General features: G+C 51.5%; 2 protein-coding genes across 5 annotated transcripts in view; one reads left to right on the top strand and one right to left on the bottom strand.

Annotated features, from left to right (window-relative positions):
- The first annotated feature begins 2,834 nt into the window (after window positions 1–2,834).
- Window positions 2,835–12,020, top strand: Ada (adenosine deaminase). 2 transcript variants are annotated; one of them, XM_059261864.1, is made up of 10 exons: window positions 2,835–2,972; window positions 5,481–5,624; window positions 6,220–6,335; window positions 7,344–7,471; window positions 7,989–8,060; window positions 8,145–8,246; window positions 8,472–8,536; window positions 10,572–10,701; window positions 11,165–11,264; window positions 11,782–12,020. In XM_059261864.1, exons 1-10 carry the CDS (start codon window positions 2,908–2,910, stop codon window positions 11,793–11,795), a joined length of 936 nt encoding a protein of 311 aa, XP_059117847.1. In that variant the 5' UTR covers window positions 2,835–2,907; the 3' UTR covers window positions 11,796–12,020. The 2 variants fall into 2 exon arrangements, with proteins under 2 accessions (XP_059117847.1, XP_059117846.1); XM_059261863.1 differs by having other exon boundaries at window positions 11,779–12,020.
- A 1,218-nt stretch (window positions 12,021–13,238) lies between these two features.
- Window positions 13,239–25,807, bottom strand: part of Pkig (cAMP-dependent protein kinase inhibitor gamma) — a 74,493-nt gene continuing 61,924 nt past the window's right edge. For all 3 annotated transcript variants that reach the window (XM_059261865.1, XM_059261866.1, XM_059261867.1), the window contains exons 3-4: window positions 18,045–18,218; window positions 13,239–13,345 (exon numbers count right to left, since the gene is read on the bottom strand). In XM_059261865.1, coding sequence (XP_059117848.1) covers window positions 13,266–13,345; window positions 18,045–18,195 — 231 coding nt within the window. In that variant the 5' untranslated portion in view covers window positions 18,196–18,218 and the 3' untranslated portion in view covers window positions 13,239–13,265. The remainder of the gene's footprint in view (window positions 13,346–18,044; window positions 18,219–25,807) is intronic.

The following is a 25,807-nucleotide window of genomic DNA, read 5'->3' as shown; positions in this document are numbered from 1 at the left end:
TGAACAACCACAGTCCTCGCCAGGGTTCAGAGAAATGTACAGCTCTTCTTAGGGACCCCTGGAGATTCCCAGGGCTCTGTTCATCCCTTGTGGGAGTCAAGGCAGCCCTTAATGGAAGAGGTGATGTCCTGGGTGCTTTCCACCCCAGCCTCCATAGGTTGGAGGTGGGAGGCGAGCATCCTACCTCCTGAGGAGCTGTCAGGAAAAGTGAACCCTTCCCTCACCAGCATCCTTCACTCCTTTGTTGTTAAGCACTCTGTGCATGCTGGAAGGACTCAGCTTTTCCCCCACTGTCTCCAGTGTCTAGCCTCAACTCTACCTGTGTGCCATGAGACAGCCTCCCCGGGTATTCAGGTGCCAATTGGGAATTTGTCGCCCAACTCTAGAGCATGGCCCCCAGTTCCCCGGGAGAGTTCTGCTAGCACCCTTCTGTCCATGTTGTGCTTCCAGCAGCCTTTTCCTGACCTGGGTTGTGGCTGTTCTTCAGCCTTGTGACATAAGCACACAACCTCGGCTGTGCTACACTGACTTAACTTAGTGATTCCTTCCCAGGCCACTGGCCTGGGGGGCAGTTCTCTCGATCACCCCACTTTACAGATGGGAAGACTGAGCCATGGCACCAAAGGCTTCCTCAGGAGCACAGGGCAGGGTTTTAGTCCAGGAGTCTGGTAGAGTCTCTGCTGCCATCAACAGCGCAACCTTCTGTGAAGGAAGGGCTGAAAAACAAATAGCTCAGTGCATATCAGGATACCCCATTAAGGTCACTCCCAGATGTCACGCTCAACATCTATGGCTCTCGTGGTGGGGACATGTCTGGCCTTATCTCTGTGGCCTTTGCTCAGCTGGAGCTGGTAGCTATTGCCACAGGGCCTTGCTGAGGTCATTTGGATGGGACGCTAAGATGGGTTCTAGTCGGGTATTATTAAATGGTCAAAGGCGGCTCATTAACCAGGTCAGGAAGACGTGAGTATTCCTGGGTAAAACAGGAAGAAGTGGATATTGAGGGACTGGTGTGATTCTTCTAGCCTCAGTGAGCTCTCAGGACGGGGGGTTGCCCTGGAGTCTTCAGGCAGCGGAGAAGCCCTGGCTTACAGTGCCCACGCCAGTGACCCCTTCTCTGTCTTGGTGACTGTGTTGGCAATCATCTCTTCTTCCTCCAGCTCCCGGGTTTCTGCCCTTCATGGTGCCTCTTGCCTCCTTGCCAGGCCCCTTCACCACCCTGTGGGCCCTCTGTAAAGCATATGAAGACCCAGCCTCCCTCTATTGCCCAGCATTACGCTACTCGGGGCCAGCACCGCCCTGTCTCTTGTCTGTCTGCTGTCAGGTGCCTGTCACGGCCTCAGCATCCTCTGGGCGTCAGGGCTGCAGTGTGACCACTGTCTCTGAACATAGTTAGCAGTGTGTCCCTCTGAAGGCTCTCCAGGATCACCATGGCTGTACATGGCCTCAGGAAGGTCATGTGGGCAGGCTGGCCAGCAGCAAGAAGCTTAACCTGGAGGGAACAGGGGGTACTGAGAACCTACCTTATTGGCCAGAACCACAGCAGGGGCAGGGACCACATCCCCATGGTAAATTATGGGGACCTGGGACTGGTGAGGTTTCATGACACTCAGGCTGGAGCAGGGAGGCCTTGGTGTTACTTACTGGGAAACTACAGGGACTAGGCTTATTTTATCTTATTGCTGGGATGGAACCCAGGGCTTCTGCATGCTGCGAAGCTGAAGTCTGAGCCCCTTAATATTCTCTTTTTTAAACACACACACACACACACACACACACACACACACACATACGTGTGCACACACGTGCACACACGCACACCAATAATAATAATAGTGGTGGTAAAATAGCAGAAACCAAGGCCTAGAGGAACACTACGAACTGGAGCTGAGTCACAGTGGGTGGAGACAGCAGAAGGAGGAAGACACACCAAGTTCCCACCAGCTTCCTGCAGTCCACGGGGAGGCAGAGCTCTGGTGTAGGAAGAAGGCTCCAAGGCGAAGGTGTTGGAGCAGGGATGGGGACAGAGTCCTGAGCTGGGTGGCCAGCACAGCAGACCTGTTCTGGGTGGGGCAGGCTGCTATGACATGCCAGACAGGAGGGCAGAGGGAGAGGTCCTGATCCCAGCTCCTGCCCTGGGAATTACGATACTGTACAGTAGCTGTTGTGTCTGAGAGCTTCTGTCTGGGCATATGTCCAGACGTCTCTGCCTGCCCCTGGACCTGATGAGGAAGACATGGGCTTGCCATGGTACTCACCCCAGCATCAGCCTCCCTGTTAGTCCCTTGAGATGTATGGACTTTTCTCTAGCTCTACCACCCTGAATGCATTTACTCTCGGAAGCCAAGCAGGGCTGGGCCTGGTGAGTACTTGGATGGGAAATGTGTGATTTGTCGTGGCTTCTGGCTACAAGTCTTGGAAGGCCTCTACTCTGTCCTCTAGGCCTTGGAGCTCAGTTGCCTCATCTGTACCAGAGGAGAAGCTAGATGGAAGGATCCCCTTGCTTCTTACTGGGGCTACCAGTCTGTTCCATGCCACCCTGGGAGGCCTGGCTGGATCCTGCTCTGGCATCTCATTTTGTTTTCATTTGTTTTGTTTTTTAATGTAGATTTAAAAATTCATTTTACGCGTCTGAGTGTTTTGCCTGCAAGTAGGTACGTGTAACACATGCATGCCTGATGCCTACCAAGGAGGCTGAAAGGCATCAGATCTCTTGGAACTGGAGTTGTAGATGGTCTTGAGCCTTCGTGTGGGTCTCGGAAGTAACCCCAAGGTCTTCTGCAAGAGCAGTCAGTGCTCTTGCCCACTGAGGCCTGGCTGCAGCCCCTCACCCTCAGTTTTATTTTTAGGAAGAGAGGCATCGCCCTCCCAGCAGATACAGTGGAGGGGCTGAACAACATCATCGGCATGGACAAGCCCCTTTCACTCCCAGGCTTCCTGGCCAAGTTTGATTACTACATGCCTGTTATCGCGTGAGTTGTTCCCAATCCTCATGGCGCAGGGCAGCACCTGTCCCTGTAACCAAGACCAGACTGAGCTGCTGTAGAAGGCACTCCAAACCTCCGGCCCTGCTTTTTACCATGGTGTGCACCTGAGCCAATCTCTCCTCTGCCTTTGGACTCCTAATCTCTTATCCCACCAAGAGGCAGAGGAGGCTCTGCTGAAGCCCTGTGGTGCTCAGGCTATGGGATGTCTTGTTCAGAACTCACTGCCCCTTAACACACCATATCCCGAGGCTCCTGCCACCATCACAGATCTCAGAGAAAGAGCCCTTGGCCTAGGTCAAGAAAAGGCATGGGTGCAGAGCAGGGTGGGGCCTGAATCAGGTCCCCCATGCCCCAGTCTGGAGCTTTGGAGGCAGGGCCAGGTCAGGCACCGGAGTGGGAAATGAAGGTGGAGTTGGGTCTTTCTTTGATGTCTTGAGTCACGGGTTGAATGAGGAACATTACTAGTCTTTGAAAAGACCCAGGAATTGTCGCTAAAGAGTGTCAAGAGACAGGACTCAGACTCTCAAAACCTAAGCCAGCCTTCTGACCCAAATTTATCAACTTCTCTCTGTGTCGCTCAGAGCCAACACCAAAACCCACTTGCCAGGTGCACAGTCCTACAACTTTGAGCCCTTGCTTTTTACAGACTCTGACTCCTACTCTCCCCTTGGGTACTAACACCCCACCCTCAGGTCATCTGCCCTTCTTCCCTCTGCCTGGAATGCTGTTCCCTAAAAGCCCATGGTCTGCCTTCCGTACATATCTCCTGTGTCCCTTCTCAGGGAGCCTTGCTGACCATGTTGTGGCATACCACATCGCCTCCTGGCTTTATCTGTATCAACAGTGTTCCTGTCTAGTGGACTGTGTGTTTTCCCTTTACCTGTCTCTCCTGTCAGAAGGTGACCAAAAGGCAGGGATCCCAGCTCCTGGAGTTCACTGTGCACTAAGGGTCTGGGTCTAGTATACAGGCTCAGGACCCACTTAGAGAATGAATGGAACCACAGCTATGGGAGAGCCGTGGGGGTCTGGGGCTGGGAAAGGCAGAGAGCAAGCCCCTCCCACGGCAGAGCTGAGACCCAGCTCCCCCCTCGTCCATTGAACCTCCTCCTGGGGGTGACCCAGTTCCCCAGAGCCGGGCCCCTTCTTCTCACCAAGGGCCGGTGGGGCACTTGCTTCCTTTGCCCGCTCTCCCTGCTCTGGGGCAAGTCCTAACTAGGACAGCCCATCAGCATTCGATCAGTGCTCACAGAGGCTCTCACAGGTCACTTTCTGACTTGCTCGTGTAGCCCACACTCCTCAGCAGCAACTAAAACACTTTCAACATCTGACGGATCACTTCTGGGCCTTTTGGCTGAGATCAAGTGTAGCATTTGTCTGCCTCCATCCAAGTGCTGGCCTAAGTGAGGTTTCTGATGTTTTGGCCATTTGTCCTTACAATAGTCCTTTGATACAGGTATCAGAGAGGGCAACTGACTAGCCCAGGATCACACAGACTATATAAGTCCATGACTATCATTTGCCCATTCCAGAGTCCCTCTGGATTCACATATCTGTACCCCTTTATCATCCCTGCCAGCCTTATATCCATTATTCAACAAATATTTGGCCACTGTGCCCTAGATCCTTTCCTTAGATGAAGTGTCACAGCCGTGACAAGAGAGAGGAAGGGATCTTTGCCTCATGGGAGTCAAGGGGAGATGGGAAATAGCACTTCAAAGAATGGTGTGATAGCTAATGTCAAGTGGTGATTAGGGCTTGGGGAAAGGATACCCAGAGAGAAAGTGGTCTGAGGAGGCCTGGCAGAGTGCAGGGTGCTGGGGCAAGCGATGGGACTGTGACCCAAAGTCCTGAGGTGGGAGGGACAAGCTTGGTGGTCTTTGGCCAGAGGAAGAATGTGAGGCCCAAGACGTTAGGGAAGCTGGTGACTGCCATTGGGGCTGGCATGGAGTCAGATCTTTCTCCACAGTTAGAAGCCATAGGATGCTAAACACATGTTCTGTCATTGAGCCAAACCCCTGAGCCCTGGTTTACTTTTCTTTCTAGATTCTTCTTTAGGGGGTGGAATCAGAGGACAACTTGCAGGAGTCTGTGCCCTGCTTCCACCCTGTGGCTCCTGGCAATCAAGCCCAGGTCTTCAGCCTTGATAGCAAGTACCTTTTCCTGCTGAGCCATCTCACTAGCCCTCCTGGTTTCCATTTTTAATCATTCTCACTGCTACATGGAGAATGAGGTTCAGGACAAACATGAAGACATGCCCGTTAGAGGCAATTCAGTTACTCAAGGGTGAGGGGTCAGAATGAGTTTGTAGGTCAGAAGTACCAGGTGCTAGGACCTGCCAGGTGGCTCAGATCTTCTCTGCAGGTGCCCAGACAGTGAGAGCGTGTGAGCTGGAAAGAGGTTGGATCTAAGGAGGGTTGCAGGCACCTCGCTTGCTACTGGAGCTCCCAAGGAGTGGAAGAAGGTTGTTGCCAACCTGTGTTTTTCCCTTCCCAGGGGCTGCAGGGAGGCCATCAAAAGGATCGCCTATGAGTTTGTGGAGATGAAGGCCAAGGAGGGTGTGGTGTATGTGGAAGTGCGCTACAGCCCACATCTGCTGGCCAACTCCAAAGTGGACCCAATCCCCTGGAACCAGACTGAGTGAGTGACAGCCCCGGAGGGGCTGTGCTGAGAGTGGGCTGCACTGCCCAGCCGGAGAAGGGAGGATGGAGTGCTGAGAGTCCTGGCCTGGTCCATGGACTCAGGGACTCAACTCAGCCGGAAGAGGCATGATCCCTGTCCCTCTGCCTGTGGTTATGCCTCGGCCCTACGTGAAGTGCTTGGCTAGCTGCCCATGACTCTGCCTGGCTTAGCCAGTGACTTCTAGAGGCTTTGTTCAATGAGTGAGTCTGGCCCATCCCCGTCTTCTGGTCTGTACCCCTTGCATCTTGAAGGCCCCCTTGCTCCCTCCCTCTGAGCCATGATTCTGATACATGGAGAAAGTGGTAGTTCAACAGGCCCAAATTTAGCCCCCTCCACCTAGAAATAGGGAGGGCTGTCTGACATCCTCACACTGGAATCTGGCAGTGCCCATGCAGCTCTAAGGAAGTAGCCCCTTACACAAGGGCTTGAAATCATGTCCACGTGTCTCCTTGGAAGACATAACTCGGGGGCAAGGCTGCCCCTCCTTGCTCCAGTTCCATGGCTGCCCATGGCCTTCCCTTGGCCTGAAGTCCTCCCTTCTCTCTCCACACAGAGGGGACCTTACCCCTGATGAGGTTGTGGATCTTGTGAACCAGGGCCTGCAGGAGGGAGAGCAAGCATTCGGGGTTAAGGTCCGGTCCATACTATGCTGTATGCGCCACCAACCCAGTGAGTACCATTGCACCCTGCTGGCTGCCTGGCCTAGCCACAGGGCTGTGCCTATTCTATCCCAGCATCCCCTACCCCATGTGTCTGAGCTTTCTAAGGACACCAGTGAACTTTTGGTGGCTCTGGTGAGTCTCCTTATCAGGAAATCTAGGTCTTGACAGCCATGTGACAGGAAGCCAAAGGAAACTAAACAATAAGGAAACATCCAAGACCACAGGACTCTGTGGTTTGGCCCGGTCTTATCTAAGCCAGAACCTCTTGCATAGGTCTGATTTCTGAGGTATCTGGGATTCCTCCCGTTACCAACATTGGTCAAACATCCAGGGCTCAAGCTTCAACCTGCAGGGCCCATTCTGTGACCTTGGGCAAGTCACATCACCCCTCTTGAGCTTTTACACCTTGTCCTGGGATGGTCACACTCTATACCCCGCCCTAAGCATTAGTGGGAACCAAAGCCAAGGGCTGAGGTGAGGTTACAGGGCTTGCTACAATAGGGCATGGCCTACATGCCTCTTCTCTACCAACGATGCCGCCTGAGGATCAAACTCGGGTCATCAGGCTTATGGCTTTCCCCACTGAGCCATCTTGTAAGCCCACACTATAATAACTTTATGGGGCTCTTAATATAAAAGTGCATGACTCATTAGCAATGAACTAATACTCCTGTGAGTTATATTATGGGCTAAATATTAGGCTCTATTTTCCCATTTTCTGAGTAGGGGTAAGTCTGCCATGGGTGTTGATAAGCACTGAGGGAACGGCCTGCTCATCACCTACTGAGCCCAACCTTTGTCTCAGCGGACCCTTGCCATGTCCAATGGTGGTGGTGTTCCTCTGGGAAAGGGGACTGTGAGGCTTGGGTGGGGGAGACACAGCAGTCAGGATCTGAAGACAAGACACTGGAACCTAGGTTTTCTCTGGACTCAGACGAGGGATCAGAACATTCAGCAGGGCAGCTGGGCAGCCCTACTCTCAACTGTTTGATGAGGTGCCATTGCTCTGTCCCAGGCTGGTCCCTTGAGGTGCTGGAACTGTGTAAGAAGTACCATCAGAAGACCGTGGTGGCCATCGACCTGGCTGGTGATGAGACCATCAAAGGAAGTAGCCTCTTCCCAGGCCACGTGGAAGCCTATGAGGTGGGCCTGAGGAGAGAGATGGTCTTGGGGAGCTTGGATGGTGAGCTTGGGGCCTCCTGAGTCCCCAAGTGTGTCTTGGTTGGGGTTAGGGATTCAGAACCAGGCAGAAACAAAAGCCCCCGCATGGAGATGGGAGAGCTGTGTTTGAGTCTGCATGTGCCTGTGATTTCCTGTGTGACCTTGGACAGAACTGCTTCTTCTCTGGGCCTCATTTCTTGGTTCTTGTGTAACTTGACTTTCTTAAGCTCCACCCTAAAATAGTCTTAGTTTGCTTTAGAATATTAGACAATGCATTTAAACCCTTCAAACAGGTTCAGTGCACAGGAGCTGCAGGGTAAAGGCTAGTTACCACTCTACTCATGACTTGGGAACCAGGCTACACCACGTACTTAGGGAGGTAGCCTAGCCTGACTCTGAGGACAGTCACACCTGCTAAAACTTAGACCCCAAGTGTGGCAAAGACAGTGCTTTCTAGGGACCTCTCGGAGCTACCCCAACCTGTCTCTTCCCCTTCCAGGGGGCTGTGAAGAGTGGCATTCACCGTACCGTCCACGCTGGGGAGGTGGGCTCTGCTGAAGTTGTGAGAGAGGTAAGGAACCAGGGACCCTGGGCCTCTTCTTCCTGATTCTGATCCTGCTCCCAGAGAACTCAGCTCCTCTCTGCCTCTCCACAGGCTGTGGACATACTCAAGACAGACAGGGTAGGACATGGCTACCACACACTGGAGGACGAGGCCCTCTACAAGAGGCTACTACAAGAAAACATGCACTTTGAGGTGAGGGTCGGAGGCTGGGCGCTGCCTCTGGATACCCTATGCCTTTAGGACAGAGGTGGAAGGACAGGCAGGCTGAGTGGGAGGGGCCAGATGATGGTGGTCTCATGGGGCTTGAAGCAAGGTCTTGGCAAAGCGAGCAAGAATGGTGCCACAGCAGGTGGCTCTGCCCCGCCCCCTGGTATGGCCTGGGGCCCGCTACGTCAGCCACACCCCTGCCCCTTGCAGGTCTGCCCCTGGTCCAGTTATCTCACAGGCGCCTGGGATCCAAAAACGGAGCATGCAGTTGTCCGGTGAGATCTGGTTCCTGGGACCCAGTTGGTTTTCTTCTGGAAAGGAAGGGGAGGGAGTGCAGGAATGGGCACCTGGTCATCCTGGTTCATAGTAATGAAGTCACGTTGACTGGTTGGGAAGCAGGCATTTCTGTCTCTGTCCAACAAACGAGGAGTGTGAAGCTCAGATGTACAGACCCAACTAATAGCACTGGGGTCCCATAGCCACGGCAGAATGCCCCCTCCAAGGCAAGCTTCTACATTCTTGTCACCCCACTGTCTCCTGGGCTTTGGGAAGATGAGTCTCATCTGTCTGGGTGTTTGCTACTCTTGGTGCTGTTGAGCATCCCCTGAATGCCAGCTTGAAGCTTTTCCCCAGAGCATCTCTCCCATACTACCTGGCTCCCATCAGCAACTAAGAACTCGGCCCTCCAGAGCTGTGACCAGGTCCTTACCAGGGCTCATGAGGACAAAGCTGTCTTCTCCTAAGGCAGGATACAGATGGAGAAACTTGGGCTGCCACAGCTCTGCCAGCCAAGCTCACACAGATGGAAGGAGTGTGCTCTGAGGACAAGAGGCTCTTGGGCTTCCTTAGCACACGCGTGCACGGGGCCCGTGAGACACCAGTGGCAGGTCTTGGAGACACATGGGTCTATAGCATGCTGGCTAAAGGTTCAAGTCATCTATGCAAACACAAAGGTTGAAGAACAAAGCCTCTGGGAGATGGTGGATTGAGAGGACCAGGGAGAGAACTCACAACAGTGACATTAAGGGACAGGCAGAAACAGAAGGGAAGTCAAAAGTGTGGTGCCAGGGGCTAGGAAGACAACTCAGTGGGTAAGAGTGTTTGCTGTGCGGCATGAGGACCACGTTCAGATTCCTGGCACCCACATAAAAAGCCAGGCATGGCCATGCACACCTGTGACCTCAGTGCTAGGGAGGGGAGTGGAGACAGGAGGATTGCTGGAACTTGCTGGCCTCAAAATAGTGAACTTCAGGTTCAGCGAGAGACCCTGACCCAAAGGACTAAGATGGAGAATGAGGAAGACAGCCAACACCTTCCTCTAGCTCTGTGCATTCTCAAACATGGGCATACACACAAACAGAAAACAAAAACCAAAATTTTAAGTGATGTTTTAAAAAGTATGGTGTCAGAGAAATCCAAGATTGGTGCTTTGAGAAGAGTCAAGTGTCAAGTTCTGGGACTGGAAAGATGGCTCAGTTGTGTAAAGGCGCCCGCCACAAAGCATGGCAACCCACTAACCTATATGGTAGAGGCAGAAAACCCACCACCACAGATTGTCCTTTGGCCTCCACACATACACCATGGCATGCACATCCACATCATAAATACAAATTTAGAAGTGGTGGAGAGATGGCTCAGAGATTGAGAGCACTGGCTGCTCTTACAGTGGTCCTGAGTTCAATTCCCAGCAACCACACGGTGGCTCACAACCATCTGTAATGAGATTTGGCGCCCTCTTCTGGCGTCCAGGCATACATGCTGGCAGGACACTGTATAAATAAATAAATAAATAAATAAATAAATAAATAAATAAATAAATAAATAAATAAACAAACAAAAACAACAAAAAAGGGTGTTGAATACTGCTACCTGAGCAAATAAGGTTGGAGCTAACACAGTCAAGCTCAGTAAGATGGCGGGCAGGGTTGTGCCAGGAAGTTTATGTGGTGTGCTGAAGAGCCGTATGAGGAACCGAGGACTGACTGGGAGAGGAAGGCAGGGTGCCAGACATGCTCCAGTACTGAGAGGGGAAGGCTAGAGGGAAGACAGCTTGGGCGGCGGCGGCGGCTTTCTGGGCTCTCCAAATTGCCCTTCTCCCTGGCTGTCACCTCAGGCCATTCTTCTGGAAGTCTTTGCTTCAGGACTGGCAGGGTGGCTTGAGATCAGCTCCTGAGTTTTCTAAGTGTCCTCCTGGGTACCGGAACACAACCCTTCATGTTGTCCAAGGCTGTGTAAAGATCGAAGGGGGAAATGGGCAGCGATGGTTCTAGGAGTAAAGAGGTCTTTTCTCCCTGCCGGCCCCTCCCCCAGCTTCAAGAAAGATAAGGCCAACTACTCACTCAACACAGACGACCCTCTCATCTTCAAGTCCACCCTGGACACTGACTACCAGATGACCAAACGGGACATGGGCTTTACTGAGGAGGACTTCAAGCGACTGGTGAGTAGGTGTGAGCTGCGGCCCTGACACTTGGCCCAGGTGTCTGTGTGAGGACTGCCTGGGAACTCTGGAGACCCACAGTCGGTTTGCCTGACATGCCAAGCCGAGCCTAGCACCAAAAGCCTTCCACAGAGCTGCCTTGGCACCGGCATCCCAGCTGAGGGACCAGGTGGCTTAGCCTTTGCTTGTGTTGATGCCTCTCCCCAGAAAGGGGTCTGGCTGTGGAAATTTTGTTGCCATTTAGGCTGCTCCTCCACCGAGACCTTGGTCTTGGGCTCTGATGTCCTGAGTGAATCCCTGCAAGGGCCTCTGCCCACATCCAACCTCCCCACATCCGCACTGAGTATGGGGGCCTGTGGTCCCTGCTACGGCTCATGCTGTCCTGTGGCCTCATGCGAGCCCCTTGCCCTGGTTCACGAGGCCACTCCCTTCCTTCTCTTCAACTCCGTGTCTCCCCTTCTAGAACATCAATGCAGCGAAGTCGAGCTTCCTCCCCGAGGAAGAGAAGAAGGAGCTTCTGGAACGACTCTACAGAGAATACCAATGGCCGCCACAGGCTGAAGGTACACCTCTGCGGGGGCCCAGCAACTCTCACCCTGTCCCTCCTCTACCTTACGTGTGTCTCACAGCAGAAGTCCTTGGGGGGAGGGGTACACCTCTGCAGGGGCGCAGTAACAACCCCACCCCGTCCCTAACTTTCTGTGTGCCTTGTAGCAGAAGTCCTTGGGGGAGCAGGGGCCAGCGCTGAGACTAAGTGAGGACTGCCTGGCTTCTGGGCACAGTTGTCAGGCAGCCAACTGTCAGGGTGGCCATTCCTGAGCAGCTACTATCTGACAGGCTTTCTGAAGACTCCTCAACCATCAGGGAAGCCTGGGGTGTGACCCGAACAAGGAGCTGGCCCAGTTCTAGCTCCCGGAGTCCCTTCATATGGCCTTGGAAAGGCACACATCCCCTTCCTTGCAGCGCGTCTTGCTGTCTGTGGAAGGAAGTCACTCTCTGGGCCCGGAATTCTGTGTTCTCCCCAGTGCCTTATGTGTTTTGAGTGCTCTGACCTTTCTGTCTCTCTGACTTGACCAGCAGGGCAGGTCCCCTGAAGATGGCAAGGCCACTTCTCTGAGCCTCAGCCTGTGGATGGAGTCTTCACAACTCTGTGACACTTACCTTCATTCCTTCCAGACCGTGGAGTGCCAGGTCTGTACTCTGATCGGGTGTTCTGGCCAGGGCCCAGGGGCCTTGCCAATCATGGGTGAATCGTGAATTGGAAACCTTCCTTCTAAGGCTGAAAATCTGGTGTTCAATAAAGCAGCTGGTGACTGGTACCTTGCAGCACGTGGTGAATGGGGTCTTGGGACTGGGTGGCTAAGAATGAAGAGTCCTGGGGCCCCACACCGGGGACTGGGCTAGGAGGAGCCAGGACCAAACTCCACAAGTGACTTTTCCAGAACTGTCTGAGCAGATGCTCCTCAACTCCTGGCTCCTTTAATCAGAGTCCTCTGCAGTGATTTTTATTATTTTTAAGATTTCTTCATTTTTGAGTATATGGGTGTTTTGCCTGCATGTATGTGCACCATGTGTGTGCCTGGTACCAGAGGTCAGAAAGGGCACCATATCCCCTGGAACTAGGGTTTAGATAGTTGTAAGCCACCACCGAGCATGTGTATTTCAGAGGACAACTTGTATCTGTTCCAGGGATCCAACTCAGGTTGTCAGGCCTGGTGCAAGTACCTTTACACACTGAGCCCTCTCACAGGCCCCTTCCAGGCTGTGGTAGCCGCTGGCTGTGTGAGGATGGGGTGGGGTAGGGCTCATCAGATGCCACCTGAGGAGTTGTACTGGTCACTACAGGACAGAGGGCAGCACTGGAACCCTGCTGGCTGAGGAGGGGGGAGGGGTACAAAGCCCAGCGGGGCATTTGATGGTTAAAAGAAGGAATCTTAAGCCAGTCACACAAATCATCAGCATTTATTTCCTGGGACCTAAGTATCACTCTCTTGGTACAAAGGGCAAAGAATTGGCCTGTTAGTTTTGAGTCCAAATCTTTTCCCTACAACTGGATCTGTGAGGCTCCATGGGGGAACAGAGCTGCATAGATCATCAGAACTAAGCTTAAAACGGCTTTCAAACCAAAACCAAAACAGAAAAAAGTGATTTTCAGTTCCCCCTTCTCTGCTGAAAAAAGTTATGTTTTTAAAAAATGTAAAAGAGGCTTTAAAAAAGGGCTAGAACGATCTTTCCAACATAGGCGGCTGGCTGGAGGGATGAATGGTGTGGAGACAGACCCTGTTCAGGTAGGGGCTGCTCACCTGGGGGGCAGGGCCTGGCTCGAGCCCTGCCCCCACCTAGCTGAATAAATAACATCCCGTGGTGATGGTGTACCTGGGTACCATGGGGAGGTGGAGGGAGAGTGAAGCCTGTGGGTGTGGGCAGACGACTTTGCTGGAGTACGGGCCACAGAGGCCTCCACAAGGCTCTCAGCTGGCCTGGCTGGCCTGGGATATGGGCTCAGAGAAGAGGCTGCTGGGTTGTGCCAGGGCTCCAGTTCCGGGGGGACAGCAGGTCTCTCTTCAAGACGAGGCGTTAGCATCACTGCTCTCAGGCTGGCTGCTGGCCTCCTTGTCTGGGGTACTTCCCTCTGCCTGTCCTTCTGCAGGGGAGAGGAGGAGGAAGTTTGGGACACATTTGCATACTATGAAGCACAGGGGGTCTGGAAGGACCAGTCAAACTGATCATTGTGGCCAGCCTTTGGAGCAGGCTAAGAGCTGCACTGGGGAGGAGCTGACCAAGGCCAGAGATGCATTAGCTTGCTCTCTCAATGTCCCACTTTTACCATGGAAAGGCTGGCAGGGCTCTAGTATAATAAAAATCAGTAAAGGTCAGGATTGTGGACAGGTGCTAAAAACATGAGATGAATGTGTGCTCTCCAGTGGGGAACTGTGAATGTTAAGTTCCCGGCAAGAAGCACGTGCTTAGTAAATGGGAATTTCGTTGAAGACAGTATAGCAGACTCAACCAGTCCAGCTCAGGAGTACCCACTATGGCCTGCACATCCCAAGGTAGAGGATGCACATATGGACTCCCTGACTCAGCACACCACTGCCAGCATCCACTCCTGCTCCACTCCAGCCAGCCAGAAACCTGGGCTGGCCTGAAGTGATGGACAGCAGTAGGCTGAGAGACCTGCCTGCTCTCACGTCCCTGTGTGAGCTGGGTCTCCTCACTCCCAGCTTCCTCTGGCCTCGCTGGGAGGTGGGACCGGCAGCTTCTGCCTCGCCTACCTAACAGCAGTGTGCCCAGCTCGTACTCCGTTCTCAACCCTCCCAGGGTCAGCACCCTCCACAGAGCCTAGTTATGGGCAGAGCCTGGTTACGGGCAAAGCTCAATCAATAGTGCAGTCTCAAGCCCAGGGACACTGTGAGGCACTGAAGGTCCATCTCACTCTGCATTGGGCCTGTCTTTCTGCCTGAACTGAGCTCTGGGTCTGGCCACTGCAGGCACTCTGTTAAACAATCCACACAGCAGCCTCAAGCTGTGGTTAGAGCCACAACATCCATGAGAAAACAGGCTCAGAGGGGCAAGTTGATGGATGTACATGTGACCAAAAGGTGGAGAGCCTGCTTACTGCTAAGCCCAACTTCTTCCACTAAGCAGCATTCTCTGGAATTTATAGAGACTTGTTGGCAGGACAGCCTCCCGGTACCCCACATGGAAGTCTTGGGCCCTGAATGCTCAGGGAAGTAAATAATTTGGACAGAACTTGGCATTGTGGCTCAAGTGTGTGCCAATCTGAGCCTGCCTGGCATGAAGCTACCTCCTCTGAGGATGGTGACTGAACCAAGGCTCTATCCCACAAGGTTCTTCTGGGCCTCTGGAGGCCTAACACCCATGACTGCAACCAAGGTAACATTTGCATTTTGTGAAGTCCTCTATGAGCTGCGACCCTTTGAACTCCCCATGGTCTTTGCTCTGTTACTCTGCTCCTAGAGACCGCAGGCAAGTCACTTTGCAGAAGCCAGGCTGGCAAGGATGAAGACATTCTGAATAGACTCTGTGTCCCTCACCTTAGTTGTCAGGCTATTGAAACACGGACCCCAAGAAACTAGGAATTCCCCAGGATCTCCTGCTGAAGAAAAGCCTAGAGCCTGAGCCAACCAGAGGGACTTTTCCCCCCCGGAAAGAGCTCTGCAACTTGTCAGACCCTGAGGACAGTGGGCCCCAAACAATGAAGGGTCCATGATGGGCAGGACCACACCTTGTACAGGACTGCTTAGGTATTCACAATTCTGGCCTCTATTTAAACCTGCCCTCATGGCAGGGCCCCAAAGATGAACTTGGAAGGGTCACTTGATCTCTTTGTCCCTCCTTCCCATTGTGGCCATGCTGAATAAATTACCTTTTCCTGATCTTTATGTTAAATTGGATCTCAAAAAATTTTTTAAATGTATTTTTACTTTATGAGTGTTTTGCCTGCATGTATGTGTGTAAGTATTTTACTTGTATGTATGTGTGCCACATGCATGCATGGTACCTTTGGAGGCCTGGAACTACATATGGAGCTACATATGGCTGTGAGCAGCTATGTGGGTGCTGGGAACCAAACTCGGGTCCTTGATAGAAACAGCAAGTGGTGTTAACCACTGAGCCATCACTCCAGCTCCTAATTTGGTTCTTTTAATTGTCATACTGGGGACTGACATCTGAATCTGGCTTATTGGAGCATAAGATGTGACCCTAATTTCTCTCTAACAATCATATATTCTTTGTGCCAGCCCGAGAAGAAAGAAACCGTGCTGCCCAGGGTCAGTGCACTGTCACCCCCATGGCTAGCCTGTGGCTTCTCTTCCTTTAGGCAAAGAAACATCTGTGCTCCTTGTCTGAGAAGACACCAGGAACAGACAGATTCATACACAGCATACTGGAGAGTGCTCACACACAGAGCAGGCCAGAGGCTCGGGGAGACCAGGTAGCCAGGACCTCTTAAGCCTTTGAGGACTATACCCTGTCCTGCTCAAGTTATGTATCACCCTTGGAAGTTCTGACAGAGAAAAATTCTGGGGCCCTTGGCCTGCTGGGTCAGAATCTCAGGGGTGGCATTAAGGCTCTGTCCTCTGTCTTTGTGAGTCTGCTGGGCTCAGAAATGCCTGGAGACATTTTATTGTGAGGCCTCCTCACAGAAGCTTCTCATAGCTGGTCTCTTTGCCCCAACTCTACCAAAGCTGCTCCAATCCCTGGCAGCAAGCACTGTTCTGTCTCCATGTCTCCTTGTTAGACACCAGTCACTGTGGCTAGCAGGCATCATGTACTGGGAGGACCCAAATGCCACAGACTCTCAGTTAGGGCAAACAGTGTTGTAAGGGCATGTATGAGGGGACTAGCAGCTTTGATGGCTAGGGTGGAAGGCACCAAACAAAGCCAATTAGAGCTGAACAGAGCACAGAAGCCTTGAAGAAACCCTTGGCACCATGCCTAGTGTGCCAGCTGGACACACTGCTCATTCGGCTGGGCAGTGAGCAGCCATTGAGGAGGTACCTGTCACATGCCAAACAGTGCTAGTCACAGAGGGCATGTGCTGCAGCTCAGTTCAGAGGGGGTGCTGTGCTTACAGGGGATGGAGACAAAGGGAGAAAAGGGGCTCCTCTGCCAGAGACGAGCTGTGGTCAAGGAAGGCCTGGGCACAAACAGCACCACAATGAGAAGCAACCACCATGTGTGGAGCAGGCAGTTGAAGAAGCCCATCACAGCTTTTGAGAGCCTGCAGGCCTTTCCTCTGGCTGGAAGAGAGAGCATGATGTGTGGAATCAGAGTTGAAGCTGCATGGGGATGTGGCATGAGCCCTGTGGAGCTGTCTACACCTGAGCAAAAAGTAGGGACCAGCACAAGCGAGGCTGAGAGGAGGTGAGAGGCAGGACACTCCCTCAAGGCATAGAGATTGTCATACTAACTATGGTCATTTACTGGGTGAACCCAGGAAACCTCCCAATTTCTCCTGACCTGAGCTGACCTATCATATGAAAAGCTGGGTTCCAGCCCCCAACATCTTCTCTGTTCTGTCCTCCTAAGTCACTTCTGGGTAATAAGGACCAAGAATTCAAGACTAGAGCACCCCAGGTAAGGACAATGCTATGGCTCTGCAAGGTCTGACTGCTCCTGGGTAACGCAGGAGGAAGCCCCAGTGCATTGTGGGAAGTGGTATGGCAAGCATGGCCTTGGTGCCTGCAGCAGAGAAGGACTGGTAGGGAAAGCTTCCCAAGGAAGGGTCTGTAGCTATCTGTGGAGTTGAGCTGAGCAGAGTCCTCTTAAGAGAACAGAGGGAAGTCGGGCGGTGGTGGCGCACGCCTTTAATCCCAGCACTCGGGAGGCAGAGCCAGGCGGATCTCTGTGAGTTCAAGGCCAGCCTGGGCTACCAAGTGAGTTCCAGGAAAAAGGCGCAAAGCTACACAGAGAAACCCTGTCTCGAAAAACCAAAAAAAAAAAAAAAAAAAAAAAAAAAGAGAGAGAGAACAGAGGGAGAAGTGGGGAGCAGGGTGTCCCAGGCAATACTGGGTGTTTCCTCTTGGTTTCTTCACTGGGTCATTCAGCCTGCAGTCACCAACTGCCTGCCATGTACAGGAAGAACAGAGGCCCCTCTCTCCTGGAGCTCAAAGTCAACAAAATGAGAACTTTGAGAGTAATATGGCTGGGGCAGCCCATCAGCTCTCAGAGGCCACTCAGAGCATCTGCTAAGCTGGACCTGAGAGTAAAGGGCCATTGGGGATGTTCTAGATGGGTAACAGTGAAGTAAAGGCCCTGACAAGGATGCTCTGCACCATGACAGAGAACTAGACAAAGATGGCTGAGTGGGGTAAGGTGTGGTTAACAAGGCACAAGTAGACCCAAGGCCAGGCAGCTGGCAAGCAGTGCGTGACTTCTGGGAGTACTGAAGAGCATCTTGGCTCTGCGGTGTTACCAGGGAGTGTGGGGCAGAAGCCCAACAGGACTGGATGGCTAATGAATCCTGCTGTCTGCAGTGCAAGACGGGCAGGGATTCCTAGTGAACAGCAGGTAATATGGCAGCTATGGGGAGGATGAGAGGATGAGGCATGAGGAGTTAGGATAATCACAGAGATCTGACAGGGCTTGGTGGTGGAGTGGGAGCAGGAGAAGGAAAGTGCCCTAGATGCTGGCTGGAGCCCCCAGGACCAAAATGCTGACATTCTCCAACCTAGACATTGGCTGGGCTTTGCCACTGATCAATAACAGTCCCAATATAAAAACACTTCTCTGAGGAGCTGTAGAACCTGGAGACTAGCAAGAGCTAGCAGAGTACCTCCCCACCTGCCCACTGGGATGCTGGGCATTGGCCTGACCTGCCCCCTCAAGTGCCAGCTCGCCCATGTCTCCAGCTAGTTTCCGCACGCTCACAGCCTCTGAGTCACCCTGGATGTCAGGGACTGCATTCCGACGGCCCGTTCGGTCGCAGGAGATGAAGTCCGAGTAGGAGGACTCGACCTCCATCATGCCTGTCGCATCGCTCCTCAGGCCTGTAGGGACAGGAGCAGGAGAGCAGAAGTGAGGCGCTGGCAACCTCTGACAAAATGGCATGACTATTTTTCCACTGAGAACTGAGAAGAAAGCATAGCAAACAAAAGGGACCCAAACCACTGTAGTCCCAGCTAGACCACTATCCACATCTTAGAGAACAGCATGGAGCCAGGGGGTGGTGCAAGGCGGTAATCTCAGAAATGGAGGCAGAGGCAAGATCTCTGTGAGCTCTATGCCAGCCTGGCCTACAGCGAGTTCCAGGACAGCCAGGGCTATGTAGAGAGACCTTGTTTTATTAGAGAGAGGGGAAAAAAAGAATGTGTGAGGCCCAGGAAGATGGATCAGTGGGTAAAGGGGCTTGCCACCAACCTGATGGTCTGAGTTCAATCCCCAGACACCACATGGTAGAAAGAGAACTCACTCCTGTAAATTGTCCTCTGATCTTCATACCTTTGTACCTTCTCTCTCTCTCTCTCTCTCTCTCACACACACACACACACCTACACACACACACACACACACACACACACACACACACACACGATGAAATAAATGTAAAAAATATCTTTAAAAAGAGCATGCATTCAATCTTCATTCAAAGTAAATTTGATGATCAGCATTTCCATGCTTACCATATCGTGTGCCTGGCCTGTCTTGGGGCTACAGAGGGAGCAAAGAACAGCCAGCACCATTCCCCACCTCACAGAGCTTAGAGGTCACTGTATTTAGCATCAACCTACCATGGCTTAGGCCATGATCACGTGTTCAGGGCTTCAAGGGTGCTACAGGGATGGCCAGGACCCAACCAAGACTTGGAATCAGGAAGTACCACAGCAGTCAAGATCCAAGGATGGTGTGAGAAGAATCTGGGCATGGTGGTTTACACCATGTTGTAATCCCAGCACTCAAGGGACTGAAGCAGGAGGATGGTTGTGAGTTTGAGACCAGCCTGAGCTATGCAGCTGCATGTTGAGCTCTGGGATAATAGAATGAGACTCTGTCCCAAAGTAAAATTTAAAAATGGCCAAAGAGAGAGGCAAAGAGTGTCCTAAGGAAGGGAACAGCAATTCCTGCTCTGAGGAAGGACAATGGGTAGAGTGGCAGAGCAGAAAGGTCTTGTAGGAGGGGACAGTGACACCGAGGGCCCTGAGGGTGGGCAGAGGCAGACCACGTCCCGGCTGTGTATTTCAAAGACAATTCTAACGTCTGTGTAGAGCAGGGCCTGGACGGGAGCAGGTTAGGAGGCTTCAGGAGAGGTCAGGTATGAGAAGACAGAGGGATCAAGCAGGCCTGAGATGGATTCTAGACACAACCTGAGAAACAAGCATGTGGGCAGTGTCTGGTTGACGGGGAATTTTGGTTTCTGACATGAGTCAGGAGATAGTGAGAGGCGTGGCTACTGAAATGGGACCCACAGAGGAAGGAGCATGTGGGATACCAGGTGGGTGGAAAGCAACTGTTTACTAGTTAATCGCCTGGCTGGCTTCAAGTTTCCCATGAGCCCTCCAGTGGGAAAGGTGGGGCAGGCACATGAGGAGGCTGGAGAGGAAACAAAGGTGTGAAACCAGAAACTGTGGTAGACAACTCTCTGAGCAAAGAGAGGACACGGTAATTATTTAGGGATCATATCATACATCACATGTACATCTACACATCGTACACCACAGCCTATTCTTTGGAGCAAAGACCCTATCCCTCTCTGGGCCAGTTTGCCCACCTGTAAAATGGAGGCGTGGGGAGATGGAGGGGGGCACACAAACTCTGTGTGAGCAGTCCCCACTGCATCCAGCAGATGGCGCACCCTGCCTAGATTTCTTAGCTGTGGTCTTAGCTGTGGTGAGGGCCTCAGCTGAAGAAATTCCTGGAGGTGGTTCCTCCTGCTAGCCACTCAGCCTCCCCTTCCTTTAGGGAAACTGTTCAAAGCCCCAGTACAGGTAAATGGCTGTCTGCAATGATGATAACACCGTAGGAACAAGTACAAATGACAATGCCACCAGCGGAAAGAGTGACAGGACAGTCACCAGGCTCTTGTTTCATATCCATCACTCTCAATGGCCCCACCCAGTAAATAAGCACTGTGTAGCTTTATAACCTGACTTGGAAAGGTCTCAGGCAGATCCATGTGGCTCCCAGGCTCAGATGTTTCCCCATGTGACACCAGCTGCCCATGGGATGGGTCAAACCCTGGACAGCCCACACCATCTGCTGCAGCCTGTTTCCTCCATGAAAAGGAGGATTTGTGTCTGGATATTCAATGCACCAGACTGAAAGGCCTGAGCTTGGCAGCCAAGCCAATATGCTCTGCTGCTTCCTTCCAAGATGCTCCACTCGGCACCTGCTCCAGAAGAGGAGTGCTCTATAAATAAACCTGGATCACATTGCTTTCATCCACCCACCTACCCACCCAGCCATTCTCTCCCCCTGCTACCTATCTATGGGATGACAGAATGACTCCACGGGCTGCAGGGGAAGGCTCTGCTGCCACAGAGTGCTGCACTGTTCTTGCCTATCTCCAGGATCTGACACCAGCAGATGGAGTTACCTGCTAATCTCAAGTGCCAGCCACTCTCTGGGACACACTCCCTGGGGCTCTGACCTTGCTCCTATGAGCTGCACAGACAGAAAGTAGATGCTGTTGGCACTGAGAAAGATCACTGTCAAGCCCCAAACCCAGTCCTGGAAAGCATCTGTCCCCATCCCTCAGGGAACAGGGATTCCAAACACAGCTCTGGGGAGTTTTCAGCTCTCACACCAACACCTAAGCTCACATTTCTTTCACATCTATATTCTTCACCCTGTGGTGGCATAGACCTGGAATCACAGCTACCTGGGGGGGCCAAGGGAGGATGATCTCAGAGTCAGCTAGCCTAGGCTACATAGCAAGATCCTGTCTCAACAGATAGACAAACATGAGGAAATGTTCATGTATACTGTTAAGTGAAATAAAATCATATAATCACATAGCGAATATTTAAATTATGAGTGATTTTTTTAAGTATTTTATATTTTCTCTACTTTTTTGAGACAAGGTCTCGTGTAGCCCAAGCTGGCCTTGAATTCACCATATAACCACCACTGGCCTTAAACTCCTGATTTCCCTGCCTCTATTTCCCAAATGCTGGGATTACAGGTATGCACCACACCTGGCTTACTTTCTAAATCCTCCTTAGGGAAATAGTTATGTTTCTATTATTAATTATTTTTAATGCTGGAGATGTGACCCAAGGCCTTCTGCATGCTAGGCAAGTGTTCTACCACTGAACTACAACCCTAGCCCATAAATTATCAAGTTTTAAGATATGTGTGCAAGAGGAATAAAACTCACAAGGTGCAAGAATTAGGTGTCTCCAATCTACTCCAGACACTCTCCCCAAGAATTGGGTGTCTCCACCCTACTCCAGATACTCTCCCCAAGAATTGGGTGTCTCCACCCTACTCCAGACACTCTCCCCAAGAATTGGGTGTCTCCACCCTACTCCAGACACTCTCCCCAAGAATTAGGTGTCTCCACCCTACTCCAGACACTCTCCCCAAGAATTGGGTGTCTCCACCCTACTCCAGATATTCTCCCCAGCACGATATATCTTGGGTTCTCCCAGAAATGTCTGTGTCATACACAAAGTCTTTCCCTTCCTTTTCCCTTAAAATTTTTGCAAACAAAATTTTCATTTTATATCTTTATTATTATCGTGTGTGTGTGTGTGTGTGTGTGTGTGTGTGTGTGTGTGTGTGTATGCATGTAACATGAAGTGCGTGAGTGTAGGTGTGTGGCAGCCACATTGCTCATATGGAAATCAGAGGACATCTTTGCGGAGCTCTCTCCTTGTGTCCTTCTGGGTGGTCAGGCTTGTGAGGCAAGAGACTTTAACCACTAAGCCATCTTGTTGGGAGTCCTTTCTCTTCTTTTGGAGAAAGGGTCTCACGCTGTGGACCAGGCTGGGCTGGGACTTACTATATATCCCAGGTGGGTCTCCAACTCACAGCAATCCTCCTGCTCTAGCTTCCCAGATGCTAGGATTACAGGCTTGAACTATCATGTCTGGACAAAACTTAATTTTTCATCTTGCTTTTCTTCATTCAAGCATATGTCTTAGAAACAAGTCCAAATTCCCCTGAAACCCTGTACGACGATGATATCAAAACGCTAAAAATACATCCAAAGTCTCCTAGCCCTCAGCTGTCGCTGGCAGCTGCATGATGATCCTCTGCGGTCACTGCTGCAGACCGATTTAACTGCTCCCCACCCGTAAAACCTGGAGCCTGTTTCCTTAAAAGCAGAAATGCCACATCAAAGGCTCTGTGCTTTTTCACTGTCCTAAGTCCTGCCCAATTTTCCTCCACAGGCTGTTTTATTTTCATTCCCATTTCAACCATCCTGTGCTGCTAAAACAGAATACCTGAGTCTGAACCATCCTCAGCCCCATGCTTCATTTGAATACGGAATGTATACACAATCAAGGTTTTAATGATCACAAGTCATTCTTTTATAATCTCCCTCCCACAAGGACAAACACCGTCTTTCTTTTCTGTTTCCCAGTGTGCCCTGGAGGGCTTTCCAATGCCTGCATGCACTGGGTACTTCATATTTACTGAATAAATAACGAACTACTAATAGCCTGAGTCCTCCTCCTTAGCAGCCAGGCTGGGTCACTATCAGCACCCTGTGGTAGGTGTAGGACTCCTCTACACTCCACTTGAGAAATGAGAAGAACTGAAGTGCCTGAACTACTGGTGCTCCCATGCTCTCCTTCAGGCTCTTCTCTGTTTCCTCTCATTGCTCTGCACATCTCTCCATCCCGTGACATGGCCATCCACCTGCTCAGCATCAACTCTCTCATGCTGAGATGCAGACACCTGGGTGACATCAGTAGGAACAGCAACATTCTGTTCCTTCCCAGGCCTCTTGTTTATTCTTTCTCCTGGGCGAGGAGCTACCTCCATAACCTGCTGCCCAAGACAAAACTCTATGGCCCTCAGCTCACTTCTTCCACAAGCTGGCCTATGACAGCGCTTTCCTTCTGGCATATTCATCTACTCCCTACCTCTACCTCCGGCTCACCCTCAGGTCCTTCATCCTCTGCTGGCATGAGGGACACTCAAAAACAGTCAGGCTCATGGTCACCCCTGGCTCAGAAAGGTTCAGTGATTAAAAGGAGTAAAGCAAAGCTGAGTATGACTGTATGTCTGAGACAGAGGCAGGAGGATCAGAAGTCTAAGATCATTCTTGATTATATAGTAAGCTCAAAGCCAGTCTGGGCCACATCAGACCCTATCTTAAAAAGATAAAATAAGGCTACATGCACTGATGCATTCACACATATGACATGAAAGAATATTCTCAATAAATGGTCAGCAACACGTGGGTCTGTGCTGCTTTCTCCCCTTAGCCCTGGCCCATCCTGGATTTCCAGCAGAGCAACAGCTTTGATGCATTCAGGATCACAACAGGGCCTAGTCCATAGTATATGCTCAACAAATAACAAAAAGTTTACAGCAGAGTCGAACTGAGGGGGACTCCAGAGCTCATCTAGAAGAGCCTCTTGCTACTTGGAAAAGCTGAGGCTCAAAGGAGAATGCTAGAGGGTCACGGTGGTACACTCCTTTAATCCCAGGAGGCAGAGGCAGCGGGGGTGGGGGTGGGGGGATTTCCGAGGCTAGCCTGGTCTACAAAGAGAATTCCAGACCAGCCAAGATGACAGCGTAAGACCTGATCCTAAGTAGTAGTAACAGTAACAACAACAGGAGAGTGCTATACCCAAGGTTCTAGAATCTACAGGTCCTAACGCCTAGTGCAGAGCTCACTGCTCTGCCAGCTGAGTGGTCCCAGAACATCACAGAGGTCAGAGGCTGCAGATGCACTGTGGTGAACTCATCTAGTGCAGCTGTCCGGCCAGCTTCCCTACTTACCACTGGGGACATAGTGGCTTGGGCCTAACCAAAACACTCCAAAGTTCCTGGGCCGAAGTGAAGATACAGTAAGAATACAGGCTTACAGGGGCTGGAAAGTTCCATGCGATGTGAGAGGTACCAATTAATAAAACATTGCTGTGTCCCACTGTGGCTGAGGTATCAGCAAAGCTTCCCTTCTGACATTTCACCCAGCTCCTTTGTTTACTCTCTAACAGTGCCGCAGAGAGCCAAAAGCTACACCTCCTTCTCCCTGCTGTCACTGCTGGGTGGAATAGGGATTCTACCAGTAGGCAATCCTGGCCAGCATGTGCACTATTTTACTTGACAGACCTAGCTTACAGGCCAAGTTTAGGATGTGATGAACTGTGTTCTAGACTCAAGGTGTAAGGAGCAAAGGCTGAGCCCTGCATCCTAACAGCAGTAAAGGTCTGACTCCACCCTCAGTGCTCACACAGAGGGCAGACTCCCAGACCCTCTTCTAGCTTCCTTTCCTGCATCTGAATAATGGAGTGTGTCCGCTAAGTCTCTTCCAGACTGGATATTTCATTGTCTACTGCACCCCACCGATATGCCAGGTACCTTCCCATGTGTGGGGTACACACTGCAGACAAGAAAAAGCATTGGGTGGGTATGAAAGGAGATGGGAGGGTTCTCCAGCTGGACACATGGGTCAGTTAGAGGTGGTAAGTCAAGGAAGTGGCTTCGGGGTTAAAATGAAAAAGAGAGAAAGGTCAAGTGCCAGGTGTGGTGACATCTGACTACAATCCCAGCACCTAGGAAGGAGAAGCAGGAAGACTCCCAGAAGTTCAAGGCTGGCCTAGTCTGCACAGAGTCCCATAGGGAGACCGCCTCTCAGAAACCAATCGATCAAACTAAAACACCGTACCCCACACGAAATGAAGGTGGCTCAGGAGTGATCCAGGCAGAGCCAACAGCCCATGTGTGTCTAATAACGTCAATCTGAGCCTGTGCTCCATGCAGTGCTAAAGATCAAAACTCTCTACGTTATCCCTGGAGGTCTGGGGAACTCTGTGGGATCTGGATGCTTTCGGGGAACCCAGATGATCTTGACACTCAGACTGGAAGGGAGAAGCCCTTCTATTCTGGGGTCTTAAAGTCAGAGGCCGAAGGCCCTGCAGGTGTTACTCTCGTCCCCACAGGATGACATCTCTTTAGGGTCTCTGCTGCTCTCCCAGGCTCTGAAAACTGAAAAGGCCCTGGGCTGTGCCAAGAGCTACAGTCTCCTTGAGTCTGCAACTCTTAGTCCTCATTGCTAGGGCAGATTCCATTACAACCCCAAACTGATTTCCAAATACATTTGAAAGGTCCTTTCCTGCTTTTTTTCCTTTTTTAAAAAATAAAGTATTTTGCAGAAGTTACAGAAAAAGCAAACAGATTTTTTTTTTTACAGAGGACATAGGGTATGGGAGTGTGAAACGGTCTTGTAGCAGGTTTCTCAGGGTAAGCAAAACTGCCTCGTTCCTCTAATGCAAGAAAGAGCTGTGGGTAGCTGATGTTTGGAAAGCCAGGATCTACTAAACCAGCAGACCCCAAACTCTCTTCGAAGAAAGCTGGAAGCAGACAGGCAGCAAGGCTGGCATCAAAGGGCTCCCTAGTGCCCTGGGGCACATACAGTGCAGGACCCCAGAGTGCTCAGCACCCATGCAGAGTAGCCCTG

This window comes from Peromyscus eremicus, chromosome 4 (genome assembly GCF_949786415.1).
Source record: "Peromyscus eremicus chromosome 4, PerEre_H2_v1, whole genome shotgun sequence".
NCBI lineage: Eukaryota > Metazoa > Chordata > Mammalia > Rodentia > Cricetidae > Peromyscus > Peromyscus eremicus.
The sequence above is the reverse complement of the archived record's forward strand: the minus strand, read 5'-3'. Positions and strand labels throughout refer to the sequence as shown.

Coding starts and splice junctions, on each gene's coding strand:
- Ada (XM_059261863.1), top strand. CDS start 2,908: ATGGACAAGCCCCTTTCACTCCCAGGCTTCCTGGCCAAGTTTGATTAC. Junction 7,472..7,988: donor GCCACGTGGAAGCCTATGAG/GTGGGCCTGAGG, acceptor TTCCCCTTCCAG/GGGGCTGTGAAGAGTGGCAT. Junction 8,061..8,144: donor CTGCTGAAGTTGTGAGAGAG/GTAAGGAACCAG, acceptor GCCTCTCCACAG/GCTGTGGACATACTCAAGAC.